This window comes from Xyrauchen texanus, chromosome 41 (assembly GCF_025860055.1).
Source record: "Xyrauchen texanus isolate HMW12.3.18 chromosome 41, RBS_HiC_50CHRs, whole genome shotgun sequence".
Lineage (NCBI taxonomy): Eukaryota > Metazoa > Chordata > Actinopteri > Cypriniformes > Catostomidae > Xyrauchen > Xyrauchen texanus.
In genome coordinates, this window is record NC_068316.1 from 19757355 (window position 1) to 19785246 (window position 27892).

General features: G+C 38.7%; 1 protein-coding gene across 2 annotated transcripts in view; it reads right to left on the reverse strand.

Moving 5' to 3' along the window:
- Window positions 1-27892, reverse strand: part of LOC127634532 (transient receptor potential cation channel subfamily A member 1-like) — a 39570-nt gene that overhangs the window by 9078 nt on the left and 2600 nt on the right. For both annotated transcript variants that reach the window (XM_052114134.1, XM_052114135.1), the window contains 18 exons: window positions 27578-27740; window positions 22175-22350; window positions 21632-21739; window positions 21436-21544; window positions 15965-16110; window positions 13638-13774; window positions 12234-12282; window positions 11934-12033; window positions 11661-11761; window positions 11285-11454; window positions 7957-8121; window positions 6383-6497; window positions 5580-5746; window positions 2884-2974; window positions 2250-2309; window positions 2053-2151; window positions 1694-1764; window positions 85-238 (listed from right to left, as the gene is read on the reverse strand). In XM_052114134.1, the coding sequence (XP_051970094.1) occupies window positions 85-238; window positions 1694-1764; window positions 2053-2151; window positions 2250-2309; window positions 2884-2974; window positions 5580-5746; window positions 6383-6497; window positions 7957-8121; window positions 11285-11454; window positions 11661-11761; window positions 11934-12033; window positions 12234-12282; window positions 13638-13774; window positions 15965-16110; window positions 21436-21544; window positions 21632-21739; window positions 22175-22350; window positions 27578-27740 (2181 nt within the window). The remainder of the gene's footprint in view (window positions 1-84; window positions 239-1693; window positions 1765-2052; window positions 2152-2249; window positions 2310-2883; window positions 2975-5579; window positions 5747-6382; window positions 6498-7956; window positions 8122-11284; window positions 11455-11660; window positions 11762-11933; window positions 12034-12233; window positions 12283-13637; window positions 13775-15964; window positions 16111-21435; window positions 21545-21631; window positions 21740-22174; window positions 22351-27577; window positions 27741-27892) is intronic.

The following is a 27892-nucleotide window of genomic DNA, read 5'->3' on the forward strand; positions in this document are numbered from 1 at the left end:
ACACCAGAAATCAGTATCTGCATTTTATTCACTCATAGTCTTTTGCACTCTTTCAACGCATCTCTTCCCCATAACACTGTCTACCTCTCTGAAAGATACTGGCACCATGATGACAGATGTGCCATTGGTGAAAAAGTCCTGGCTCGGTCTCAGACAGAGGATGAGGTATGTGAGGGGCAACAAGCCAAGCAGGTAGACAGCCAGGTTGAGCAAATGAACCTTGCTTCCATACGCTTTCCTGTCAAGAGTAAAATGGAACAGAATCAAGATATTAAGTGGTGTGTTTTCCAGTGTTTCTTCAATATGGGCACTTTTGGCCCAGTGGAGTGTACGAAAATGAGCTCTATTAAATTTGTACACTCTCCAGTTTATTTAATTTGTTGACTAACAATGTCTAACAATTTTGTGATGGAAATTATGCCCCAACTGAGAGCTGCAATTTGTGTTCAAACTGATAAAATGTATTTTCAAACCATACATATTGGTAATGAAGGAGCGGGTTCACCCCTGTCTCTTCTGCCAATTGATGAGTTAAATACATTCAACAACAATCAATGTAATCAAAAAGTTATCTAAGCATTTGTTTTTTAATCACGTGCATTTATTCAGGCTATGTTATAATTTATGAATGGTACAGGTCATTCATGTATTTATCCTCTGAGGAGTGACTGAAGGCCTGATTTATTTCAGGAATGAAGGAAATAATACTTACTCAATAAGCATGGCTCCCAGAGAACAGATATACATGCGAGTTGTAATCATTGATCAAAATTACGTTTTATTGTATTGAAGTAAATAATAAAGAATAAACCTTCTGTACCCTTTCACCTAGAAATATTCAGGCCCTAAAAGTGTAAATGTGCAAGTTGTGATTCTTATCAATGTTTTGTTCTAGAGGAAACTCAAAACATTCATCCTGGGTCTCGATGAAATTCAGCATTAAGATACAGTCTCTTCTTTCTCTTAAGACTGTCGACTGCTCACCAACATAGAGGTAAAAACAGGAGCTGACATTAAAAATAACTTTAAGTATTTAACTTAGATCGAGTAATATGCTTAAACTGGCAAAAAGAACAGATCAAAATTTTACCTCACAAAAATTATGGAAAAAGCATACATTTATGAAAACACAGGCACTGATATAAACTCCATTTACAATGTGTGCTTTAAAAAAGGATTGTCCTTTGGTTTTTTCTGTAGTACATTTAACATAATGCTGCCAATCAAGAACGATATGCCGATAAATAACTCTTGTTTGTGTGTTCCTCATCTCTAGATTATTCATTTAGATCAACATCAATGGTGATAAAAAAACATGGATAAATGAGCATTGTTGAACGCAACTATGTAGAAATGAACAGAACCGTGTTGATTAGACTGTCTGACTGATGGCCTACTATGTAAGGGTTGTTTTGGCTCATGAAACTGACCTGTGATTGGCAGGTTGGTCGCTCAATCAACCCAGAGTATCAAAAAGCAAAGAATACTGTAAACAATCCACCATTTGGACTCGGTATGGGTTTAGCTTGGAAAAGTATGCCCCCCTTGAGTGATATGAATTGCAGTGACTTGTAATTTCACAATATAGGCTATGATGATTAGCATGCCTCATTTAAAGTTAAATTACTGGATGACTTGGACTTGTGAAAGTAGGCTCTATATGAAACAGTTTAGTAGTCCCTCATTAACATACCACTTCATCTCCAGGTATTTTTGGCTCACGGGATGGGTGAGAAGATCCAGTCGGTTGTACTTCACCATAGCCTAGTGAGACACAAAGATCATGATGATTCAATCACACACCATTTTAGGAAATTAAATTAATAAGACTTTGTAGAAGTCTTTAAGAATATTTTTAAGAAATACAGTCTAACAGCAGTATTTTGTGTGTGGATTTGGAATCTCCTCCACATATTTGCTCATAAAAATCTCTTTCGTTTTATTTATTAAAACATTGTTTTTTACATTAGTGAACATTCGCACCAACCTCTGTGGTTTCAGAAGATAAATGCCTGGAAGAAACATAAACTAGTAACATTTAAAGGGACTTACATTCATTGCTGCCAGTGGTTGGAAGTTCATTGCTTTGTCTGTTTTAGCATACTTCTTTAACTGTATGGGAGCCTGAAGCCACTGGAAATCATAATTGATCTGTCGAAACCATTGAAAGTTTAACTTAAGAACGCCTTTAATGAACTTAATTACAGCTAATGCAAAATGTATTATTAAAGCATTTGTGTATAGCTTACATGGTACTCTGGACTGTTGGCATCATGGTCTGACTCTTGCATACACAGGTCCAAAAGATGCTGTTTAGGAGAGACAGGTTCAAAGATCAGTTCAGCCAAAAAAAAAAAAAAACATTCTGTCATTATTTACTCACCCTCATGTTGTTTCAATCATACATGACTTTCTGAAGCACAGAAGGAGAAATTATGCAGAATGTTAGCCTCAGTCAGGGCTGGATTGGGATGAGAAATCGGCCTCGGGATTTTACATAGCAACTGTCCCAACTGCATATCGCGACACCGTTTTGTGGTCCGTTCTGCATAACGCGGTGGCTGATTTTAGCTTATCGCAGCAAATTCGGCACACTCGGTTCTCCCGATGGCCAGTCCACCCCTGATCGGCAGTGTGTCGGCCCACCGGGAAAATGCCTGGTTTACCAGATTACCAGTCCAGCCCTGGCCTCAGTCACCATTCACTTTCATTGCATCTTTTGTCCATACAATGAAAGAGAATGGTGACTGATGCTAACATTCTGATAAAAAGGTCAAAGAGGTTTGGAAAAATATGAGGGTGAGTAAATGAAGACAGAACATCAAATCATCTCATCAATTGTGGCTGATATATTTTCATAAGGTAGGAAGATATTAGACAGACCTTAAAAGACTCTGGGAGGAACTCTATGATGTCCATCACAACACAGCGGGATGCTGAACAAGCTTTAAATGACTTTATTGCCTCGGCACACCTGCAGTGAATTATATAGTTTTGTCTACCACTGGAAAACTCAGAGGAGAGAAATGGTATAGATTTAAAAAAAATATATATATATATATATATATATATATATATATATATATATATATATATATACACTCACCTAAAGGATTATTAGGAACACCTGTTCAATTTCTCATTAATGCAATTATCTAATCAACCAATCACATGGCAGTTGCTTCAATGCATTTAGGGGTGTGGTCAAGACAATCTCCTGAACTCCAAACTGAATGTCAGAATGGGAAAGAAAGGTGATTTAAGCAATTTTGAGCGTGGCATGGTTGTTGGTGCCAGACGGGCCGGTCTGAGTATTTCACAATCTGCTCAGTTACTGGAATTTTCACCCACAACCATTTCTAGGGTTTACAAAGAATGCTGTGAAAAGGGAAAGACATCCAATATGTGGCAGTCCTGTGGGCGAAAATGCCTTGTTGATGCCAGAGGTCAGAAGAGAATGGGCCGAATGATTCAAGCTGATAGAAGAGCAACTTTGCCTGAAATAACCACTCGTTACAGCCGAGGTATGCAGCAAAGCATTTGTGAAGCCACAACACGCACAACCTTGAGGCGGATGGGCTACAACAGCAGAAGACCCCACCGGGTACCACTCATCTCCACTACAAATAGGAAAATGAGGCTACAATTTGCAAGAGCTCACCAAAATTGGACAGTTGAAGACAGAATTTTGCGTAAACAGAATAAGAACATGGATCCATCATGCCTTGTTACCACTGTGCAGGCTGGTGGTGGTGGTGTAATGGTGTGGGGGATGTTTTCTTGGCACACTTTAGGCCCCTTAGTGCCAATTGGGCATCGTTTAAATGCCACGGCCTACCTGAGCATTGTTTCTGACCATGTCCATCCCTTTATGGCCACCATGTACCCATCCTCTGATGGCTACTTCCAGCAGGATAATGCACCATGTCACAAAGCTCGAATCATTTCAAATTGGTTTCTTGAACATGACAATGAGTTCACTGTACTAAAATGGCCCCCACAGTCACCAGATCTCAACCCAATAGAGCATCTTTGGGATGTGGTGGAACGGGAGTTTCGTGCCCTGGATGTGCATTCCACAAATCTCCATCAACTGCAAGATGCTATCCTATCACTATGGGCCAACATTTCTAAAGAATGCTTTCAGCACCTTGTTGAATCAATGCCATGTAGAATTAAGGCAGTTCTGAAGGCGAAAGGGGGTCAAACACAGTATTAGTATGGTGTTCCTAATAATCCTTTAAGTGAGTGTATATATGAAATTCATAGAGTCTTACAAAGGTAGAACTTTGATCAATGATCAGATATAGCCAAATTGTCTACATCCCCTTTTACAAAAATAGTAATTTTTTGCATGCACAGTAGTCTAACACCGCTTGTCAATGTCATTTAAGATAGCCCATCAAATCGATGAAGGTGGGACTCAAATTTAAAAAGCTACGCAGGAACCTTGTCGATTACTCCAGCGCTATGCAGCATGCACACATTGGTGTCAGCAGTTCAGTTTAAGAATGTTAGTGTCATGTAAGATGTAAGTATCTAACTAAACATGCAACATTTGCCCACTGTTTGATGATTGAAATGTTGTACCAACCAAAAGTAATTTCCAAGGGCGCAAACTATTCACCATTTGGAGAAATTCACCATTTTTAATTTATAATATGTCATGTACAGAAGTAATTCGTAGGTCATTCAAAATTGTGAATGTGAAAACATAAACAAAGCAGATTTCAGCATAGCAGGCTTAAGACAAAGAGCAAATATGTGTATATTGTAGAGGAATTGGTGGTTATATGGCAGGCTTTCGAAGTAGCTTTTTAGAAAATTTACTTGACATTGTCTAAGAAAATGATCTCACAAACCAGAGTGTTATCACCAATAGATTAAAACTAGAACATAGTAAGACCTGTGACTTGTTGGTTCCATTGTGTATTTGGGTTGAGGTACACATAATGAGACAACTTGAGGGCAATAAATATTTTTTTTTTTGTATATTACAGATACATCAGTGATGAAAATTAATTATTTATTATAAAAGTAATTAATTATATTCGTCTTTTCTTTGAGACAGCACAAAAAAGAAAGACAAGATGAAATTGCTAGCAATACAGACACAGTGTTTGTCTTTTACTGTGTGAACTTAAAAAAAGATCGGGCATTTAAAGACTTTATTCAGAAAATGATTGCATTCTGAGCCTTTACTATTGTAAAGGACAATGGAGGACAACTATATTTCTGTCCTCAACACCTGTAATGTGTGGTTCTCGCTCTCGGTGGGGCTTGTGGTGAGTTGTGCGTGGATGAAGCGGAAAATAGCATGAGCCTCCACACGCGCTAGGTCTCAGCGGTATCGCGCTCAACAAGCCACGGGATAAGATTGACTGTGGATTGACTGTCTCAGATGCGGAGGCAACTGAGATTCATACTCTAACACCTGGATTAAGGCAAGTCACCACGCCACCACGAGGACCTAGAGCACATTGGGAATTGGGCATGCCAAATTGGGGAGAAAAAGGGGGGAAAATAAAAATACAAAAAAATAATAAAGGTTGTCATCTTGAATTTTGATGCATCCTTACCGCTCACTTCCGATGGTGGCATTCACTACATCTTTTTTCTCGCTGCGCACAGCCTCATGCAGGAAAGAGCATTCAGCGTTGTTAAGAGTGATATCAGCTCCTCTTTCCAATAACAGGAGAACAGCACCTACATAGCCTGCCTGTGCAGCTATGTGAAGAGCTGTGTTCTGTTAAAGCATACGCAATGTGAATGTTAAATTGCAGCTCAGTTCAAATTCATAAAAAATAGTTTCTATCATCTTTTGTCCTTTGCTTCCATGTTTAAATTACACTACAGTTACACAACAATTTAGATTTGATCCTTTAGATGTATAGACAATGAGCTTTATAAAATGTTAGTCATTAAAGGTGATGTGTGTATGTTTTTTTATGTTAAAATACTATAAGAAAGCCATTTGTAGATTTATTCCCCAAAATACTGTAAAACTGTGGCTCTATAGCGCTATCAAAACATTGCTCTGTTTGTTTGAGTGGCAAAAACAGCCCGACATAGCAACATTGGTTCAACCAATGGTGTACATTTTGGGGTAGCACACTATTTGTTTTTTTACCAATGGCAGATGGCAGATTGTTTGGAAAAACTGTTTGAAAACAGTGATTATTTTTGCAATTTCATTTGGTGACTACAGAAATTACAGACTTCACCTTTAACAATATCTTTAGTCATTGACATGTGAATTTGTATTTTGTTGTGTGGTCTTATTTACATTTTTTTTTGCTCTTGTTTCATGGCTTAGTGATTGTATTCCTTATAGTGATTGTCTTCCTAAGTCCATGCAGTTTAGTATTTTGATTCTGCCTACCCCATCCTCATTTGTTCCATCCAACAGTTTAACATTGGCTGCCAGCAGGATTTCCATCGTCTGTGTGTATCCCTCAGCCGCAGCGTGATGTAAACAGGACCAGCCTTTGTAATCACTAAAGATTAAAACAGACCTCATAACAGAATGTCCAGACAAACTCACAATGTAACCAACTGCTTTTTACCAAGTTGAACCTTGGCAATATCTTAATGAGTTTGAGTTTTGCAACACAATCATATGAAGCAAACTATGCAATTTCCTCTATCATCAAATAGTTTTTTTCTTAGTATCTTTTATAAAATATATTTTTATTAGTAGATTGTAGTGTACCAAACCAGATCTAACTTTGAATTCAACGTACAAAGTGGAAAAGAATAGGGTAGAATGTTCTTTAGGTGAAATCGGTCTGAGCTTACTGAAATTTGAACCACTGTGGCCACAGCTGGAACTGTGGTTATGGGAACGTATGGGCACATAATGAAATGTCCTCAGAGTGGCACCAAAAGTTAGTTGTAAAGCGAGTTCTATTTTCAGTTGTAAATGATGTAATACAGTGAAGGAATATATATTTAGGAATACAGGAATGCATATTTTATTTACACTACACACTAACCCATACCCCAACCCCAGTGTTGGGTTTAATGCATTACTAAGTAATTAATTACTGTAATTAAATTACTTTTTTATGCTAAAAAGTTATTATTACTCTTAATTTTTCAATTTAATTACAGTTACTTCTGATGTAATTGTGTTATATTCAGTACAGACTATACAACAATTCTATATTAAACAATAGTGATTTTAAAATCAAAATTTAACGTCTAATGTTAAAATGTATAATGTAAAATGTTTTCTAATTTAATGCAGCCACCTTAAATTCTTTGGCCAGTTCATGAATAATTTATTTGCTTTATATGATTTATTTGAAAGAATTAAAAGAACAATTTCATGTCTATTCTTGTATTTTTCATCTGGTCGAAGTTGATAATGGTTTTAGAAACCAACAAGTAATAAGTAATGCAATTACTTTTCAGACAGAGTAATTAGTACAGTTATCTAATTACACTTTAGAAGATGTTAGTAGTTAGTAATGAATTACTTTCTTAGAGTAACTCAAAGCCAACACTGCCCAACCCAAAACCTAACCGTCAGTGTAGTAAAATGTAATCCAACCTCTGACTCGCTCTCATCATTGACTATGTGAATGTGATTACTTTCTGGTTTCTGTGGGACCAGAACCCGTGTCGCTGAGGCTTCTCAACATGCAATCAATAGTGACATATGAAAAGGTAAACAAATTTGAATTTATGCAAAAATATCTGATGGCAGATGGTGCTTCAATTTCAGGGTACAGGAACATTTTGTAACAACATAGAAATTTTCAAAAGGAATCTTGACTGTAGTTTAACTAAATACATTACAGCTTGTATGAGTAGCTTAAAAGGAATTTTCAAAGTAATTTCTCCAACACTGTTACTAAGTTGGGACTGATTTTAGTTGAATGAATAATTAAAAACTGCTTTATAACTATTTGATAATTATTGTGGAAACAATGCAGTTTGCTGTTTGCTGACCTTTGAAAGAGGGCACCCCTCCTGAGTAGCAGATCCACGACTTTAGTGTGTCCTCCTCTTGAAGCAAGATGGAGGGGCGTCAGACCCTTTTCATCCCCCTCGTTCAACATCCTGGAGTCTGAGAGGGTCTCCAGCAGCCTGTTGCATGTGTTTATACGCCCATATCTGACAGAGAAATTGGGGAAAACACACTTTAATATTGACAGATTCAGTATGAACTGATTTTGAAGAGTTTGAAGAAGAGGGCAGTGGTTCTCAACTGGTTGGTTTTGTTTTAGGGCCCAGGTTTAACTTTAGAAAACGTGACAACCCAACAAAGTACCAAATTGCTTAAGTAAAGAAGGTAACACTTTTCAATAAGGTTCCATTTGTCAACATTAGTTAACATGAACTAATAGTGAACAATACTTTTACAGCATTAACTAATCTTGGTTCATTTTAATTTCAACATATAGTAATACATTTTTTAAATCAAAAGTTGTCTATTGTCCAAATATATTATTCATTGTTATTTCATGATACCTAATGAGCTAACTAATGATAATATATGAAACCTTTAAAGTGATACCGTAAACGAAATGTCCTTAAAATCAAATATTTAAACTTACATTAGATATGGATTTTTCACAGGCACAGACCCAACAATTTGCCAGATTGTTAGCATGACATAGGCTGAACAGGAAAATGAATTGTGGTTTACAAGCCTAATCATGGAACATACACTGGGCCAAACACTGTATTACACTGCTAAATCTGAGTAATATGCAGCCAATCAGTACATGTAGAGGTCTCTATTTTCGTGAGTGCCCAAAGTGCAGCTCTACGCGCTTTTTTTTCTACGCTACGACCGTGCGTCTTATCCTATGTCTTGAGTGTTAATTCTAAGAGCAATTTTAGTGCCTGCACAAGTGGCTGTGGGTTGGAGTGTTTGCCCTATCTGTGGGTGTATGCACGCAAACTGTGGGTGTAGTGTGTGTAAAAGAACTGACGCAAAGTGCAATTTGCTAATTTCCTGAGAAATGTTTCCTGAGAAAATTTCAAACGTAGGTCTGTTTGCAGCACAAAGTCCAAACTCGGTGCCTGCATTTGCATTTTGTAGATTCCACCAGCAAGTGGTAATGAAGTTCAAGTACAAATTCAGAAAATATTGTGGAATATCAAATTATGTCCCTGACGATCACTGTTGTAGCCGTTTTATTAAACTAATATTTATTAGATTTGTGTTTAACTATCTTTAGGTCATGGTTTATTTTTAACGTATTATTATTATTATTATATTTGTTTTTAAAATTGCATATATGATCTAATTTATATTGGTATTTTTTCCACTTGTTGACGTAGAGTGACTTTTAAGTCACTGCAAAAGGGGCCGGTGAATAAAATTTTGGGATTTGGCATGATTTTTTTTTAACAGTTCATTATTTTGATTATATATTCATTTCATTTAAAGTGTAAATTGAATTTAGAATTGTTTTGTTTGTTTAATGTTTATTTTTTCAATAAATGAACTTAACTTTTCAAAATCAAAATCAACCGATAGAAGTGAAGTGCATTCTATGTGTCATTACATGAAATTAATTAATAATACTTACATTCTCTACAATATAACGTAGTGTAAATCCAAATCCTGACGACAAACACATTTTCCGTGCATATAAATGTCACGCCCTAGAATTAATCCTGACATTCAACAGGGTTAATGCACAAAAGACGTAAGTCCAAGTCTATTCTTCTAATTCATTGCATATACTACCAACTACTCATGGATGTGCTTTCTTTGTTAATATTGCTGGTGCTTGACAGGGAATGGACTTTATAATAGGACGCAGATGGTGGAATAACCGGAGAAGATCCTCAGAATTAATTTGCCCATTAGCTCTTTGCCCATGCAATATTGCCAAACCCACTTGCACCTAGACTTAGCACACGCTTGCACGAAAATACCAAAACTTCATGGCCATGCCCATTGACTTTTCATGTATGAATTATGCAGGGTTACAAATATATGTAATGGGATTATGTATTTAAAATAAAAAATAGATGTAACTGTACATCTACAACTGATTCCACTACAGTGGTATTTAGAATACAGTTACATTCAAAAAGTATTTAGATTACTGAAGAGATTACTTTGTTAAATTGAATATTTAGTCCTTTAAGATGGAAAATATTTATACATATAAATGATGCAATCCAAAGTGCATTTGAACAGCGGTGAACAGAAATAGAAATAAACCTTGTGTAAATTGTCAGCTTTACGCTAATCTAATATACTATTTCACGATAGATCATTATCTTTTTATCTAGTAAGACCTTTGATATTAGGGTAAAAATCGTATTCTTGATAATAATTTCTGTATTGTTTTCCTGTAAAAATATAAAAAAAATCCTTAAAACAAGATCTTGTTTTAGAAACAACACTGTATAAGATATTTAGGTTTTTCAGAGAATGTATTTTTAACACGTGTATTTTGTCTTACTGTAATGGCAGAGTTTTTATAGTCAAAAAAGGTGAAAAAATCTACCAGTGCTGAAGAAGTAATCCAGAGTATTTAGAATACGTTACTGACCTTGACCAATCTAACGGAATATGTTACAAATGATATTTTACAGAATGTGTTCTGTAATCTGTAGTAGAATACATTTCAAAAGTAACCCTCCCAACCCTGGACTTATGGCATAGTGCTGCGCTTAGTGCTAGCGCTCTTAAAAACGGGCCCAAAAATTCACAGCACAAAACACATTGTGGTTGCCACAACTCATGTTTATACTGGTTATAAGTGAAATCGTCTTTGTAATTTTATTTACCTTGCATTGGTTTGTTCATTGCTTTCAAAGAGGAAGGCATGTCACACAACCTGTCCATGTTGGCATCTGTCGAATTTGGGTAGTAAATGGTTGATTTTACACACCGACATTGACGTTTGCAAAAACATAAATCGGTAGTATTTCTCTGTACTTTTAAATGCTTTGATAAGCCTTTTGCTATTCTAATCATGCATAATTGTATGGCTAGTTTTTTCGGATTATTTGCATTTACTATTGCTTTTTTCTGCTGTCCGTAACACTATCAGAACAGACCAACTACCCATTTCTGTGACGCAACCCACCTGTTGAGACCCACCACTGGGTTAGGGAATGTATATTCTGCATTTATTTAAATGCCTGCAAAATTCCAAGAAATTGTCATAACTATGTTTTATGTGCTATTATAGGTCAAAAATTGTTACTCACATAATGTGTCATATACTTTATAAGAAAATAAGAACACAGGCTGTTAAAAGATCTAATGTTGACATTGCACTGACTGTGTTAAAAATGTTCTCACTCTGCAGCAAAGTGAAGGGCTGATTTCTTCTCTCTTGACTTTTGACCCAAGCAGATATTGAGACCCAGCATGTTTTTGACAGAGTCGTGGATGCCAAGCTTGCAGGCGTAGTGCAGAGGAGTGCAGCCCTCCACATCCTCATCAGACAACATCTCCTTCACGGCAGTACTCTGGAGGAGGCAACGGGCTCTTATAACTAAATACAGTACATACACATACGTACTTTCAATATGGTACATTACGTAATCTGCAATAACACAGGGTCACTGTACTGGCATCGAATCGCTTAGACATTATTTATAAAATAACTTGGTCAGAGAAGAGTTGTGCTCTGAATTTGGCAAACAGCATGTGATGTTTTGTCATGTTTGCACACCTGTAAGATTGCGTCAGGCAGATTTTTCAGCCCTTTTGGTTGGAGAGTTGCAAAATGGAGAAAGTTGCGCCCCATTTTGTCTTTGATTTTGAAATCAGCACCTTAAATTATGTAATAAATTGTTAATTACACACACACACACACACACAATGTGCATTCAAATGATATGGGAGCTGAAATGTGAAGACACTGCAAAATGTAAGGAATGTAGTCAAATTTGACTTTCTAACAGAGGTTTTATGTCATATCTTGAAATCTTAATTAGTGTATTACCTTTTGACAGTAAAAATACCACTGTTCTCCAAGCACCACAGCTTGAGGCTTGCAGCAGAGGGGACAGTCCCTTACAGTCAATGCAGTCAACTTCTGCTCCCTTTTCCAAGACAAATTAAACCCAATGAAAGTGAATAATGGGGTTGGCTGTATTAATGGATATACTATATGATACATTAATGAGATATTGGGCTGTATAATCAAACATTTAATTAACTTTCTGATTCTCAGGTTGGATATACAGTAGAATTAGGATGTTTCAGCCATTCACGAAAGAGAAACCCTTTTAAACACATTTACCTTTGAAACAAGATAGTCTGCCAGCTCGACATGACCAAACAATGTGGCTCTATTAAAGAGGAAAGTGAAGCAAAACCATTATTAATCACTGACACATGGAAATCAATGAAATATTATGGCAAAATAGGATTTCCATCAGGAACGCTCTCCAACACAAAAAGTTAGACTGGTTTAATAAATAGTTAACTATTCTGCAGAATATGTTGCCTTTTTTGTACCATGAATAAGTTATGAGTGAGAAATCCACTGAAGTTCAGATTTTCTGTCAGTATAGACCTAGCATGCCTGGTTGCCTAGTATGTTCTAGGCAACCAGGCATAGTGTACTTAGCACTGTATCTTCCAGTTAATAATTAAAAGGATATTACTTTCAATAAATCTTGCACACTGTCTATGGTTAATGTCTGTGGAATCTCTGTAAATGCTTCAGGTCTTCACACTGAATATACACAAGCATGAATCATATTTGGCAGCTAGAGAAGAGGGCAAGATTTTCAGTGAATTACAATTTAAATTTCAGTCTGTTCCTCTCACAAAGTTATTATATGGCTTCAAAATGACTTGGAATATAGTACACAAGTTGTATGGACTACTTTTATGGTGCTTTTTGGAGTTTGACAACCCCTGGTCAGTGTTTGCTTTCATTATATGGAAATGAGTACCAATAACATTCTTCATATGTCTCCTTTTGTGTTCAATCGAAGACAGAAATGTATATGGGTTTGGATCAACAAGAGGGACTGCATGTTGTCAGAATTTTATTTTGGGGATTACAATTTAAACTAAGGTGTTCAAGTTTTAAAGACATTATTTCAAGTTTGGTTAAAGGAATAGTTCACCCAAAAATAAAAATGGTCTCATCAATTACGCACCCTTATGCCATCCCGGATGTGTATGACTTTCTTTCTTCTGCAGAACACACATGAAGATTTGTGGAAGAACATCTCAGCTCTTTAGGTCCATATAATGCAAGTGAATTGGTGCCAATATTTGCTCTCCAAAAAGCGCTTAAATCAGCATAAAAGTAAGCCATATGCCTCCAGTGGATTAATCAATGTCTACAGAAGTGATATGATATGTGTGGGTGAGAAATAGTCATGCACATCTGTGATGGCATGAGGGTGAGTAAAGGATGAGAGAATTTTCATTTATGGGGGAACTATACCTTTAATGCATGGCAGAAATGCACACTTCTGACATACAATTATATGTTTAATATCAGCAAAACCTCAAATACTGTATGAGCTATGGGGTATAGTATGCCTTTTCCTGCATCTGCACATCCATATTTGCAACCTTAATATGAACCTTTTCCTTTTATTCAATTAGCTCTTAGATTAACTTAAGAGCTAGGTCATGTCAGATTGTCTACCAGTCCGCAATATGACATCATACTGGCACTGACCTATGTAAGGGGGTCTGGTTGGCTCCATCTCTGATGTTGATAATGTCCTCCACTCTGTTATAAGAGGAAAGCATTATTTTGACAGCCTCTATGGCACCCTGAGTGCAGGCAAAGTGGAGAGCCGTGGATTTGTCACACTGCAAAACAATGAAGCCACACACACACAGAGAGACACTGAGATGGAAACCAGCTATTAGCTGGATATAAGTAGAAGAGACAGGGTCAGGTAATGCAAGAGGGGGACAATCTCTCAGCTGCTTTGTACTGGTAACATAAACCATTAATGAGTGCGCTCCCTGAATTGCTGAGGCAATGGACAGAACAGCAAAGCTCAGTAATAGACGCAAGTGACTGCAATTTGTATCAATTTAACTATCTGACGCTATTATTGAATGCATCAAACCTGTTGCTGTGGACTGAGAAGGACTAATGCGAGTGCAAGTTTGTAATGGAAGAGTTACAATGGGATTGAGAGTCAGGAAATCAAGCAGCCTGTTTTATTCACTGCAATTGTTATTTTCTTAAGGGAATGTGTTTGTAGGAAAGGCTCAGCTGATGTATGATGTATATTTACTGTATGCAACACTGTATGTGCCATCTCCTGCAGTGTGGCATTCTACATTTAATCCCAAATTTTTTTTATCTGATTTAATTATTATACAAGCAGATTTTTTTTTGTCTCATTAATTGACTGATTATATGGAATATTTTTATTATTACAAAATTAATTTAACACTGCTAAAAAGCTAAAAGGTGATTAAAATGGTGAAAATGTTAAAAGAAAGGGTGACCTGTTACAGCACCTAAAATATAATATTTTCTTATTCTGTAGGTAAAGTTTAACTTGATATCTTGATGTTGGAGAAAAGAATGTTTATGGGCATGTTATTTGTCAACTACCCAAAAATGAATAATTCTGTGCAAAAACTGTAACCAGCATTCCCTGGTTGGTTTGTGGTGCAGCCCAAAAGCAGATTGGCTATTTAAGACTAGTTACGACTAGACTAGAGATTATTGTCATACCTGGGTCAATTTAGGGTCATCAAGTCCGGTTTATCAGTAAATGAGTGTTTTATGTGTGTTACATGAGTCATTTAATCAACAGATTTGTTGATAGATGAGATAAAATGATGGAAGTGTGATGAACAGTTTAAAATACGTATTCACATGCATATGCCACATTCTAGAATGAGTCTGAGATGGGATTACCAGAGTTTAAATTTCCCACTTACAACCTAAATTAATTTTCACACGTCATGGTCACATGTACACATGTTAAAGGGGTAAATGAGATGCTTTTTTTCTGAAGTTCAATTCTAATATCAGTAAAGATATTTGTAAAACATCATAACTTTCCACCCTCATTCTGAACCTGTCAGAAACGCTCAGTTTTGGTGCTGCCTCTCCTTTAAGACTTGACAGTAAACACCCACTCTTATAATTGGCTCTCTGATGTTTACTGATCTGATCTCTACTTGCGATCTCACTGCTCACCACTACTGGGCAGACTATGGAAGTGATTAAAGGTAAAGTCTAGATTAAAGGCATTGCTTAAAGATGAAAGGCATTGGTGTGTCAGATGCAAATGTCTACCACAGTGTGATATCACAATGTGGAGGAAGCAGACAACGAGTCGTTTTGGCAGCTTTGGTTTCAACAAATTCTCTTTTTGCAGTGAGGGGAAGTTTTGAGCTCTGAAACCTACAGAATGTTTTTATAGTGCTATGACCTATTGTATGTCAAAAGATCAAGGAAAATTGTATTTCTCATGTCATGACCCCTTTAAATATAATTTAATGCACATGTCTTCCAGATGCTTGCTAGCTGGCTATTTATTAGCTATTTAAGCATTAAAATAGATGAAACCCGATGTCTTACTTCAAGCGGTGTTCCAATCAAGTAGGACGTGAGAAAATTCTGAGTTCTGAGTAGTCTGGAACGCACCTATAGATCATGCTAAATAACAAACCACATCCAAGGTGTTTGCAAATTACAGTAAAAAAAAACTGTAAAACTAATAAGACAAGTACAAGCAGACAATAAGCAAGTATCGTTCACGTTTATTTACAATGGAGGATGATTTACGACTAGCTGTGTCAGGTATGGAACCACTGATTGCCACGATGTGCTCTAAGAAACAGGCTCAACCGTCACACTGAATACAGTAAGCTAGTGTCTATATACTGTATTTTAGGAATGCGTGCAGCGTGCATAACTGCATGTCCTGAAAGGTTGAAAACCCCTGTTGTTAATACCATATTATTATTAATTAATTCATAATACTGTATTAACCATATATTTACTATAGCTATTGATGCTGTATTTACCTGTTGCTGATCCACTTTTGCTCCTTTAATGATGCAAAGTTTGATCACATCTGTATTCCCTCCACGTACAGCCAAATGGAGAGGACTGCTTTTGGTCTTATCCAAATAATTTATGTGCACTAAGGTGGAAATACCCATCTCCTCTCCTTTATGGGGATGAAAAAGAAAGGAGTGAGACAAATAGTTCAGCTTCTGTACCTCTTTCATACACTGTTTATAAAGATGTATGGAGGAGTAGACTCTCATTATTAAATAATTCCTTCACATCACTCCCCTCAATTGAAATTGAAGCACAACTGGTTTGTTTAGGTATTATGCCAAACATTTGCAAATCAATCCCATAATGCTAGATGTTACCGTCTAGTGAAACATGTTAATCTGTCTATCAGATTTGACAATTTGGCCCTTTCGCATTTAAAATCCATTAAAGAAGCTGCAAATTTAAGACTGTAATGTAAATGAAAAATGTGGCATTTGTCTATCAGCCTAAAGGAGCAGTCTGAAAAATCCACAAATATTTATGTCTGGAAACATAATTCCAGAACAGAAACCACCAATGTATCTTTAGAGTCATCATGAATGACTTGAGAGGCTGCGTCATGAAATTGATGGAACATAGGGCCATCATCGTGGGAGGGTTGGGGGGCTGTGATGAGCACTTTGATGAGGGGATTCACTAAAGGTCTTCCACAGCAATGGTGCACATTTTGCATGTCTCCCTTTATAACACACCAGATTCAACTTATCAGCTTATTAGTTGAGGCTCCAGTGTTTGTCCTCCTGGGAAGTTTGCACTTGGAAGTCACAATTACAATATTATTTTGTCTGGGGAATAAACACTTTACAATAAGATTAATCTTTGTTAATAAAAATACAATTGTTCATTGTAAGTTCACAACATGGTAGTTCATAGTGCATTAACTAATGTTAAAAAACACAACTTTTGATTGTACAAATGAATTAGTATTTGTTGAAATTAACACGAACTAAGATTAATAAAATATTGTTCATTGTTAGTTCATGTTAACCAGTGTTGTTAACTATTGTAAAAAATGGAAACTCAAAGTAAGTGTAAAAAAAAAAAGAAATTATGCATTGGACAATTGTAATATTTCTTTTGATGTTTTTCACTTACTGAATAGTAAGTCACTTACTATTTTAGCGCTACTGCAAAAAAAAAAAAAAAAAACCTGACAAATGTCAAAAGATGCACATTTAGTATGTAATTTATTATGTTTTGATCATTCTTGTATTGATCACAGAGAATTATGGGAAATGTAGTTGTGTCTCCTCATAAACCCAACAAAAGAAGCAATGTTTTCTGGCAAGCCTAACAGCTGTTCTTTATCACCGGTTCACAAAATTGTACTGTCCAGGGCTTAACAATAAGGATGGTTCACTGGCCCTGGGTCAGTGTGAGAGAGCTTTGGCCAGTTGATGAAACTGTTACTTGCCCAATTTTGCCAATGTGATCTTAAATTTTTTTATATATGTGGTTTCATATCTAAGAAATATCTTATACAACATGGCGCCGCAGATGGCCGCCTCGGTGTGGAGCTCTTCAATTCTTTTGTTGTTTTTGTTAGTTTGTCCTGTGTTTAGCAATCTTTTACCAATCAGTTTTACCAGGGACGAACTGCTGAACATTCAGCAGCACATACCAGATAATCTTTTCCCGGTTTTTCAATATTCGGACGTTTTGCTGGACATTTTAGTTGGAGGCGCTGCTGTGTTGTTTAGATGCGCTACGAGACGCAGGCGAGGGAGACGAGCTGGCGCGCTGGTTAAACTCCGTCAGCGCGGCGTTCGAACAGCACTGCCGAGCATTCATCTCGCGAATCTCCGCTCTCTTCCCAACAAAACGGACGAACTACATCTCCTCACACATACTAATAAGGACTTTTCAAACTCTGCTGCACTGTGCTTCACTGAAACCTGGTTGAGTGAAGCCATTCCGGACAGCGCATTACATCTGCCGGGCTTCCAGCTGTTCAGAGCGGATCGCATCGCGGAGTTAACGGGGAAAACGAGAGGTGGTGGAACATGCTTTTACATCAACGAAAGTTGGTGTACAGATGTAACAACACTAAAGAGGATGTGCTGTCCTAATCTGGAAGCGCTCTTTATTAACTGTAAGCCGTTCTACTCGCCGCGGGAGTTTTCTTCGTTTATTCTGGTGAGTGTTTACATTCCTCCAAACGCGTCTGGGAACTTAGCGCTGCAACAGCTGGCTGATCAAATCTCAGACACAGAACAACAATACCCGGACTCAGTCATTATTATTCTTGGGGACTTTAACAAAACAAATCTCACACGCGAACTGCCCAAATACAGACAGCACATTACATGCCCCACCAGAGACAGGAATATACTGGACCACTGCTATACTACATTAAAGGATGCATATCGCTCTGTCCCACGTGCAGCTTTGGGTCTCTCTGATCACTGTCTGGTTCATCTTCTCCCGACCTACAGGCAGAAATTAAAATCAACCAAGCCAGTTGTAAGGACTATAAGGAGATGGACTATTGAAGCAGAGCTGGAACTACAAGCCTGCTTTGACTGCACTGATTGGAGTGTTTTTGAAGCTGCAGCTACAGACCTGGACGAGCTCACAGATACTGTTACATCATACATCAGTTTCTGTGAGGATATGTGCATCCCTACTAGGACATTTTTGTCATTCAACAATGATAAACCATGGTTCACAGGAAAACTCAGACAGCTTCGTCATGCCAAAGAGGAGGCTTACAGGGGTGGGGATAGAGTCTTGTATAATCAGGCCAGGAACACACTGAATAGGGAAATCAGAGTGGCTAAAAGAAGCTACTCTGAGAAGCTGAAAAACAAGTTTTCAGCTAACGACCCAGCATCAGTGTGGAGTGGCCTGAAACAACTTACTAATTACAGGACTCCTACCCCCAACCCTGTGGCGGACCAACGACTGGCTGACGACCTGAATGTGTTTTACTGCAGATTTGAAAGGCCCGATTTCACACCCCACATGCACTCGGACCTTCATTTCACACAACCATTAACACCTCCTGCAACCCCCTCCTCCCCCTCCTGCTACACTACCTGCACTAAAGATCTGTGAGGACGATGTGTGCCGTGTCTTTCGGAAGCAAAGGACAAGGAAGGCTCCAGGACCAGATGGCATCTCACCAGCTTGCCTTCGTTCCTGTGCTAACCAACTGGCCCCCATCTTCACTCAGATCTTCAATAGATCACTGGAGCAATGTGAAGTCCCATGCTGCTTCAAACGCTCAGTCATTATCCCCGTCCCTAAGAAACCAAAAATCACAGGACTTAATGACTACAGACCTGTCGCCCTGACATCTGTGGTCATGAAGTCATTTGAGAGACTGGTGTTGGCCCACCTGAAGGACATCACTGGACCCTTTCTGGACCCCCTTCAATTTGCTTATCGAGCAAACAGGTCTGTGGATGATGCAGTCAACATGGGTTTGCATCATATCCTGCAACATCTGGACAGACCGGGGACATACGCAAGGATCCTTTTTGTGGACTTCAGCTCGGCTTTCAACACAATCATACCAGATATACTCCGGACTAAGTTAAACCAACTCCCTGTTCCCACCTCTACCTGTCAGTGGATTACCAGCTTTCTGACGGACAGGCAGCAGCTTGTGAGGCAGGGAAAATTCACTTCCACCACCTGTACCATCAGCACTGGTGCCCCCCAGGGATGTGTGCTCTCCCCACTACTCTTCTCCCTGTACACCAATGACTGCACCACCAAGGACCACTCTGTCAAGCTCCTGAAGTTTGCAGACGACACCACTGTCATCGGCCTCATCCGAGATGATGATGAGTCTGCGTATAGAAAGGAGGTTGAACGGCTGGCTGTCTGGTGCAGTCAAAACAACCTGGAGCTGAACACGCTCAAAACAGTGGAGATGATTGTGGACTTTAGGAGGAACACCCCAACATTGTCCCCCCTCACCATTCTAAACAGCACTGTGTCAGCAGTGGAGTCATTCAGGTTCCTGGGCACTACCATCTCACAGGACCTGAAGTGGGAGATACACATCGACTCCATTGTGAAAAAGGCCCAGCAGAGGTTGTACTTCCTTCGCCAACTGAGGAAATTCAACCTGCCACCAGTGCTGCTGAAACAGTTCTACTCAGCGGTCATTGAGTCTGTCCTCTGCACTTCAGTAACTGTCTGGTTTGGTGCAGCCACGAAATTAGACATCAGAAGACTACAAAGGACAGTTCGGTCTGCTGAGAGGATTATTGGTTGCCCCCTGCCCTCCCTTCAAGAACTATACACTTCCAGAGTGAGGAAAAAGGCTGGTAAAATCACTCTGGACCCCACTCACCCTGCCCACTACCTTTTTGAACTGTTGCCTTCTGGCCGGCGCTTCAGAGCACTGAGCACCAGAACCGTCAGACACAGGAACAGTTTTTTCCCTCAGGCCATCCATCTAATGAACAGTTAAATTACCCCCATTGAGCAATAATTATGTGCAATACACAGTTTAATTTTAATTTAAATTATATTATCCAACTTATCCACTTCTGCCATTACTTACATTGCTCTGTACATAATATACTGTTTTTTGTTCTTTATATACAGATTGTATTAGATTTGCACTACGTGTGTGTATGTGGGTATGTATGAAGGTGAGTTTATGTACGTATATGTATAATTATTTATTTTGTGTTCTTTTTTGTTTTTAATTACCTATGCCTTGCTGCTGTTTTTTTTTTGGTATTGTTTGTATTGTTGTTGACTGGAAGCTCCTGTCACCTAGACAAATTCCTTGTATGTGTAAGCATACTTGGCAATAAAGCTGATTCTGATTCTGATTCTGATTCATGTGTCGCAAACAAACACATTTGGTTTTCTGTTTTAAATAAGAATCCTGCTTATTTAAAATTGTGAACCAAGTTCACATTGTCTATCTGGCTAAATCACAAGGTTTTATCTTCTTTTAAAAGCATCAGTACGAATTAGTTAAATTATAAAGCATGTTTTATTACAAGTTTTATAGCAAAGGTGTTTTATTAATATATTGCATGAAGTTACATTATTTTGTATATATTTTTTACATCTATTTGTTATATTTATAATTTTAATTTTTTTGTGGTTGGACCCAGTAAAAATGTTGGCAGGACAAGTAAAAATCTGAATCACAGGACGGACCGGACCAGCATAAATAAAAGAAGAAGAAAAAAAAAAAGTACTGGTCAGCCCTGCTGTCAAAATTCAATTCAAATGATTACAACATATCATGAGTAAAGGCAGTGCTTCAAGAAAATGCAGTTTCCTACTTATAATTACTACTTATTCATGTGCGCTCATCTCATAAATTCTATCATTCCAACATGACATAAACAAGACATTTAAAATGTTCAGTCATTGACCATGTGAAGGGGACCCACACATACAAATGTTGTCCAGGGCCCAGTACATTTTGAACATAAATATTACATTTTATTACCAATTTTCAAAACCTGTTCCATAGCCTCCTTTGCACCTGCAAAAGCAGCAGTATGGATGGCGTAGTGGCCAAGTTTGTTCTGACGACACATTGCGGCACCGTGTTTGAACTGTAAGAAAGGAAAGAATACATTTTATCCCACAATATGGGAGAATGCATATCAACACTTGATTAGCATTGCCCTGTAACTACTCACAAGAATGTGGAGAGCTTGGTAGTTATTGTTTGTGCAAGCCAGCATCGCGGGGGTGTTTCCCAGATCCCCCTCCAGATTGGCATCTGTTTTGCCACAGGACAGAAGGAGCTGTGCCAGACACAAACAAATGATCATCACTATCTTGTCAGGATGAGGACAGAGTTCGCAAGGCTTTGTAATCAATTTAACTTCTTCAGCATTCTTCCCTGACAAGGAACAGATTCTAGATAGAGGACACTCTTAAGATTCAAACTGAGTTGTCCATATGCTATTATACAGGCCTATTTCATCAATATCTTTTGTGTGCCCTGAAACAGCATTATTATCAAACAATAATAGGTTAAAAAAAAACTTTTATGTGTGAACTATTAAATGAAGCTTTGATGCATTAAATTCATTGCAATATTGTATGTGCCAAATAAGAATTGCCAGAGTCACGTTATAGATCAAAGAGACAACATATAGTATATTGCTTCAACAATTCACTCAGCTAGTGAGCACAGCTTCGCATGCATGCCATGATTGCAACTGATATGAACTGACCTCTACTAGATGGTTGTGTCCATTTGTGATAGCCAGATGCATAGGGGCCATGAGGGCACTGTTGAGGATGTTAGGGTCGGCACCTAGCTCCAGCAGTAATACACAGCTCTGCACTTGATTCTTCTCCACGACCCAGTGCAGAGCAGTTCTGCCCTGCTCATCCTGTACATTCAATTCTACAAAACAAGATACATTGAATTCTGTGTTTAAACAGGGTGTGTCCTAGTGAGTAAAAAAGTCACCTGATCTTGAGGATTGATTCTAAGTGTCAGGTTTTGGAGGATGCAGAAGGCAACCGCAATCAGACATACTTTGCTGTAACTGTATACCTTGATGAATTACTGCTGCCAGGATCAATAGAAATGTAAACAAACATTTCTTGTTTTTATAAAATTACAGCTTCATTGTGGTAATTTTGCGTCATTACTTGCAGCAAGCAAATAGTGATGAATTTTGTAACTAAGGTGCAGTCTAAAGTATCATAAACAAAATGTACATAAAAAGAGATGTGTTTGTGGCTCACTATAATCCAATGGCTGGTCACCTAGGGGAAAGAAAAACACTGAACCACTTAATATCCCATTTTTATTGGCCAGGCAATGGTGGCGATGTCCGCAGGTGGTGTAAGGCGTGCCATGAATGTCAGCTGGTGAACCCACCAGCCACCCCAAAATTGCCATTGCACCCTCTTCCGCTAATCGAGCGCCCCTTCGAAAGAATTGCCGTGGACCTCGTCGGGCCATTAGAGTGGTCAGCATGCGGACATCACTTTGTATTAGTCCTAGTGAATTATGCAACGTGATATCCGGAAGCAGTGCCTCTGAGCAACATCTCAGCATTCGATTTAATACCCAATAGTGTACATGACATAAAAGTGTTCTGGAGTCTCTCTTCAAAATAATATCCCGGGTGGGGATTCCGAAAGAAATCCTCACCGACCAGGGCACAACTTTTATGTCATGTACACTATTGGGTATTAAATCGATTTGCACCAGCGTTTACCATCTGCGGACAGATGGTCTGGTGGAGCGAATTAATAAAACTCTTAAGAACATGATTCGTAAGTTCATGCATGATGATGCTAGAAATTGGGATAAAAACGTAGCTCGACCCCCTGTTATTCGCAGTGCGAGAGTTCCCGCAAGCCTCCACGGGATTTTCCCCATTCCAGCTGATGTATGGGGTGCTTGACGTCATTCGTGAAGCTTGGGAGGAAGGACCTTCAAATACCAAGAATAAAATCCAGTATGTTCTTGATCTTAGAGTAAAACTCCACACACTGGGCAACTAACACAGGAGAATTTGCTCCAAGCTCAACATCGAACTCCAAATTACTCGCCAAGTGGCAAGGACCCTTTGAGGAAACACAAAGAGTCGGGGAACTCAATTATGAGGTAAAGTGAACCAATACAGGGGGCGCACGTCAAATGTCCTGTCCCTAAACCTCCTGAAATTGTTGAGGGAGGCAGTCCCTGTGATGTTGGCTATGGTAGTTCCGGAGAGGGTGGAGCTCGGCCCGGAGGTAAACACAAAACCGAATCATCACACTCCAGTCACTTGCGGAGACTCCCTCTCACCGTATCAGCTCGCAGGGGTTGCCAAGTTGCAACAAGAATTTTCAGACGTGTTCTCCCCTCTACCAGGTCATACAAAACTCATCCATTCAGAGGAGACCAAACTGGGAGTGGTGGTACGTAGCTGTCCCTATCGCTTGCTCGAGCACAAAAAGAAAATAGTTTGGAAGGAATTGGATGCGATTCTTGATATGGGGGTAATAGAGGAATCCCACAGTGATTGGTCCAGTCTGGTTGTTCTAGTTCCTAAGAGCGACGGGTCTGTATGGTTCTGTGTGGATTATAGAAAAGTCAACGCGGTGTCTAAATTTGATGCTTACCCGATACCCCGCTTTGATGAGTTGCTCGATCAGTTAGGTACTGCTCGATTTTATTTTACATTGGATTTGACAAAGGGATATTGGCAGATCCTCTTGACATCGATTTCCTGCAAAAAAAAACTGTCTTCTCCATGCCGTTTGGATTGAACCACTTCCGTTCGGTTTGTTTGGGGCCCCGTCTACGTTTCAGCATCTCATGGACCGAATCCTCAGGCTGCATACAGCTTACGCTGCTGCCTACTTGGATGATATTATCATTTATAGCAATGATTGGCAGCTGCACATGCAGCATCTAAGGGTGGTTCTGAGATCGCTGCGGCGGGCAGGGCTCACAGCAAACCCCAATAAGTGTGCGATTGGGCGGGTGGAGGTACGGTATCTGGGGTTCGTCCCCAAATTGAGACCAAAAAGAGGGTGAGACAGTTACAAGGGCTGGCTGGCTATTACAGGAGGTTTGTGCCTAATTGTCCGGACGTCACCAGCTCGCTGACTGATCTCACTAATAAGGGAGCTCCAGACCCGGTCCAGTGGACAGAACAGTGTCAACTTTTGTATGCACCTAATTTCTGTCTTCCTTTTGTATTGCAGACGGATGCTTCAGATAGAGGACTTAGGGCCATACTCTCACAGGTGGTGGGGGAGGAGGAGAGGCCGGTGCTGTACATTAGCTGTAAGCTCTCCTTAAGGGAGACAAAGTACAGCACTGTGGAGAAGGAGTGTCTGGCCATCAAGTGGGTGGTCCTCACCCTCTGGTACTACTTGCTGGGGTGTCCTTCTCCCTCTGTTCGGATTATGCCCCACTCCAATGGCTCCACTGCATGAAGGATACCAACGCGTGGATCACCCGGTGGTATCTGGCTCTCCAGCCCTTTAAATTCAATGTGGTCCACAGACCAGGGGAAGAAATGGTTGTAGCCGACTTCCTTTTCAGAAATGGGGGGAGTGGTATGCAGGCCAGATGGCTTTTTTTTACTATTAAAAATTAATCTCAATTTAAATCCTTCAAGTAGGGGGAAACCTAGTTGTTATGGCTAGAATAAGCTAGTACAGTGAATGTTAGCATGCTAAATTTTAACAAAATTAATTATTTAAGAATTAGCTTTTACAGTGTAGGCCAAATCATCCTCTATGTAATTATGCAATTAACACATGAGCAAACTCGACTTTGTGTGTGTTGTTGTATGGTTGTATGGTGTATGGTGTCATAGTGTAACACAACGCAAGTTCATGTTTCAGTCTCTACGTTACTGTAAGGGGCATTATAGCGGGCATTACTGTAAACTGTTAGGTCAACTACTGTCATGGCAAAGAATTAGTTTGAAGAGAATATTGCTGAGCAAGTAAAGTCAATATTCTCTATTTATAGCTACTTACCTGATTAAAAATACATCCAGTTTAATGGCACAGACTTTTGTCAGTGTAACTCTATCGCTCCCTTGAGTTCTGAGGTTTGTAACCGCCACAAGAATGCATGTTAGGCATTTTCAGTCAAGCAAGTATGTCTATTTCCATAAAGAATGTTTTTGGCCTATTTAAGTGCATTTTACTTCTACTTAAAATGGGTTGTATGTGCTTCATAAATAAAGGATAGGGTATTGTTTTACACTAATTTGCACAATTGTGTGGCACTTAAAAACACCCACTAATAGGTGCAACTGTTTAGTGACTTCACCTCCATATCTCTTACCTCTCTGAATGGCAGATTAGCCAGATTAATATCAGATCAATCATATTTCATCCAATATTTTATCATGTTGCTCTCTTACAGTCTTTCTCCAATTTTGTGTGTTAACCTTAACACTGACTCTTCCACTCTAGTAAACAGTCAAGAAACATTTGAGAAAGAGAAATGTGCACTCTGAATATCATTTTGTATTTTTCCATTGTAGTGAGTTAACCAGTAGCTGTGTATTGTCAGTGATTTATTGGATGTCTGTGTTCACAATAAGCCGTCTGTTGACGTAAGTGTGTGATCCCCTAGGAGATTATGTGATTGTTTTATGATCATTAGAACATAATGAGACATTGGCCTGATGTGATCTGAATAGCAAGTGGGGTGAGGTGAAGAAACATTCTAAGGACACAGCCTTCAAAAGATATCTAATACATTTACAATGCAACTTTTTAATAATCAAAAAAATGCTGGATTGCAACCCTTGATTCCTAGACTAATATTTTACTAGATTATTGCTATAAATTCATTAAACCTGGTATAATGACCATTCAAAAATGTTTAGTTATATTTTTAATGGTCAGATTTATGAAAATGTCAGACTAAAGTTTACTTTAAAGTTGTTGTGTGTCATTTTTTCTTCAATGTTAAATTACGTTCTCTTATCCCAGCTTAATGTGCAGACAACTAGAAGTACACCATTTGCATGTTGGTTTTCCTGAACTATGTCAACACTGTGGCTCTGACACTTTCAAAATGTTTCTGTGATTGTTTGAGCACCCTGGCCAGAAGTGTGTTTCCTAAAAGCATTGTTAGCCAACTATGGTCGCAAGTTCCATTATTACCAACATAAAGTAGTTCAGTGTTTTGTGTAACCGTATTTCCAATAAACATTTGCAAACTGCATCGCAAAGTTGTGTGGTTGGAACTACAGATCTACAGCTGTGGTTAGAAGCTGAGTTCCTTGACATTTCACTTTGCTAAGGCTTCTATATATTCTATTCCATATACAGTATTTATTTCATTCTGGCAAGACTTTGACCACATTTATATGTACTTGAGAAAACTGCTTATTCCGGGGTTTTGCAGAAAATGGCGTTCTGAAACTTCATGTAATTGCGACTGCAGCCGTTTATGGGATTAAAGGCTGTTAAGAGAAAGCTATTTAACACACACAGCTTTTGTTGGAGAACACGGCTTATGTGTCCACGTTAATGCATAAGTGATGTTCTTATATGTTTTTGAATAGTGCGCATGTACGTACTGTATGTTCTCAAATGCATCAGGGAAATCCCGAAGTCTGATATAAAAGGAAACCCCACTATTGCAGCACAATTTATCTGTCAAATTCAAAAAAGAAGTTTTCGTGTCTTCAGCAGCTTTTGACATTAAACAGCTTTCTGGAGTTCGAGTAAATTAGCTATTATGATTTAATCCTCACAGAAGTTATTACTCAACCCCCAGTGTAACGTCATTAATGGCAGCGCCACATTGTTGAACAAACGTAGTTTGAATGGTGGATGTGCCGCATAGGTTCTATGGTTTCGGGAAATATTCGTGACTAGCTAGTTTTAATTTCTCCAAGGATACATCTTACTATGGTGGTAAAGGATTGAGTTTCGTAATTGTTTAGGAAACGCACACCAGACTGATATAGCAACATCGTCTCAACTAATGGCATGAGTTGATATGTTTATCTGGCCAATGGGAGATGGGGTGGAATGTTTGGAAAACCTTTTTGAAAACAGTAATTGCTTTATTAATTCCATTTGTTGATGCTAGTGGCACTGAAAAGTCACACTCCACCTTTAAAACTGTGTCAAGGAGTGAGCTTTACCTTCAGGGCCCACAATAGAGACGATGAGTCTAATTATGTCCAGGTTTCCACCGGCTGAAGCATAATGCAATGGGCTTGCTCCATTCTCATCCCTAGAGCGTAGGTGTTCTTGACTTTTCTGCCTGAGACGGTCGATGGCTGAAGGATTCCCTTTGAAAGCCAACTGGCAGAGGAGCAGTTATGAAAGTATGATGCCAAGGAAAGCACAATGTTATAAAATTCAGACACAATTGAGCTATATATTGTACTGGATACACACAGACACACACACACACTGATGGCGCGATCTTCTGTAAATGTTTGTGCTTCCCCCAC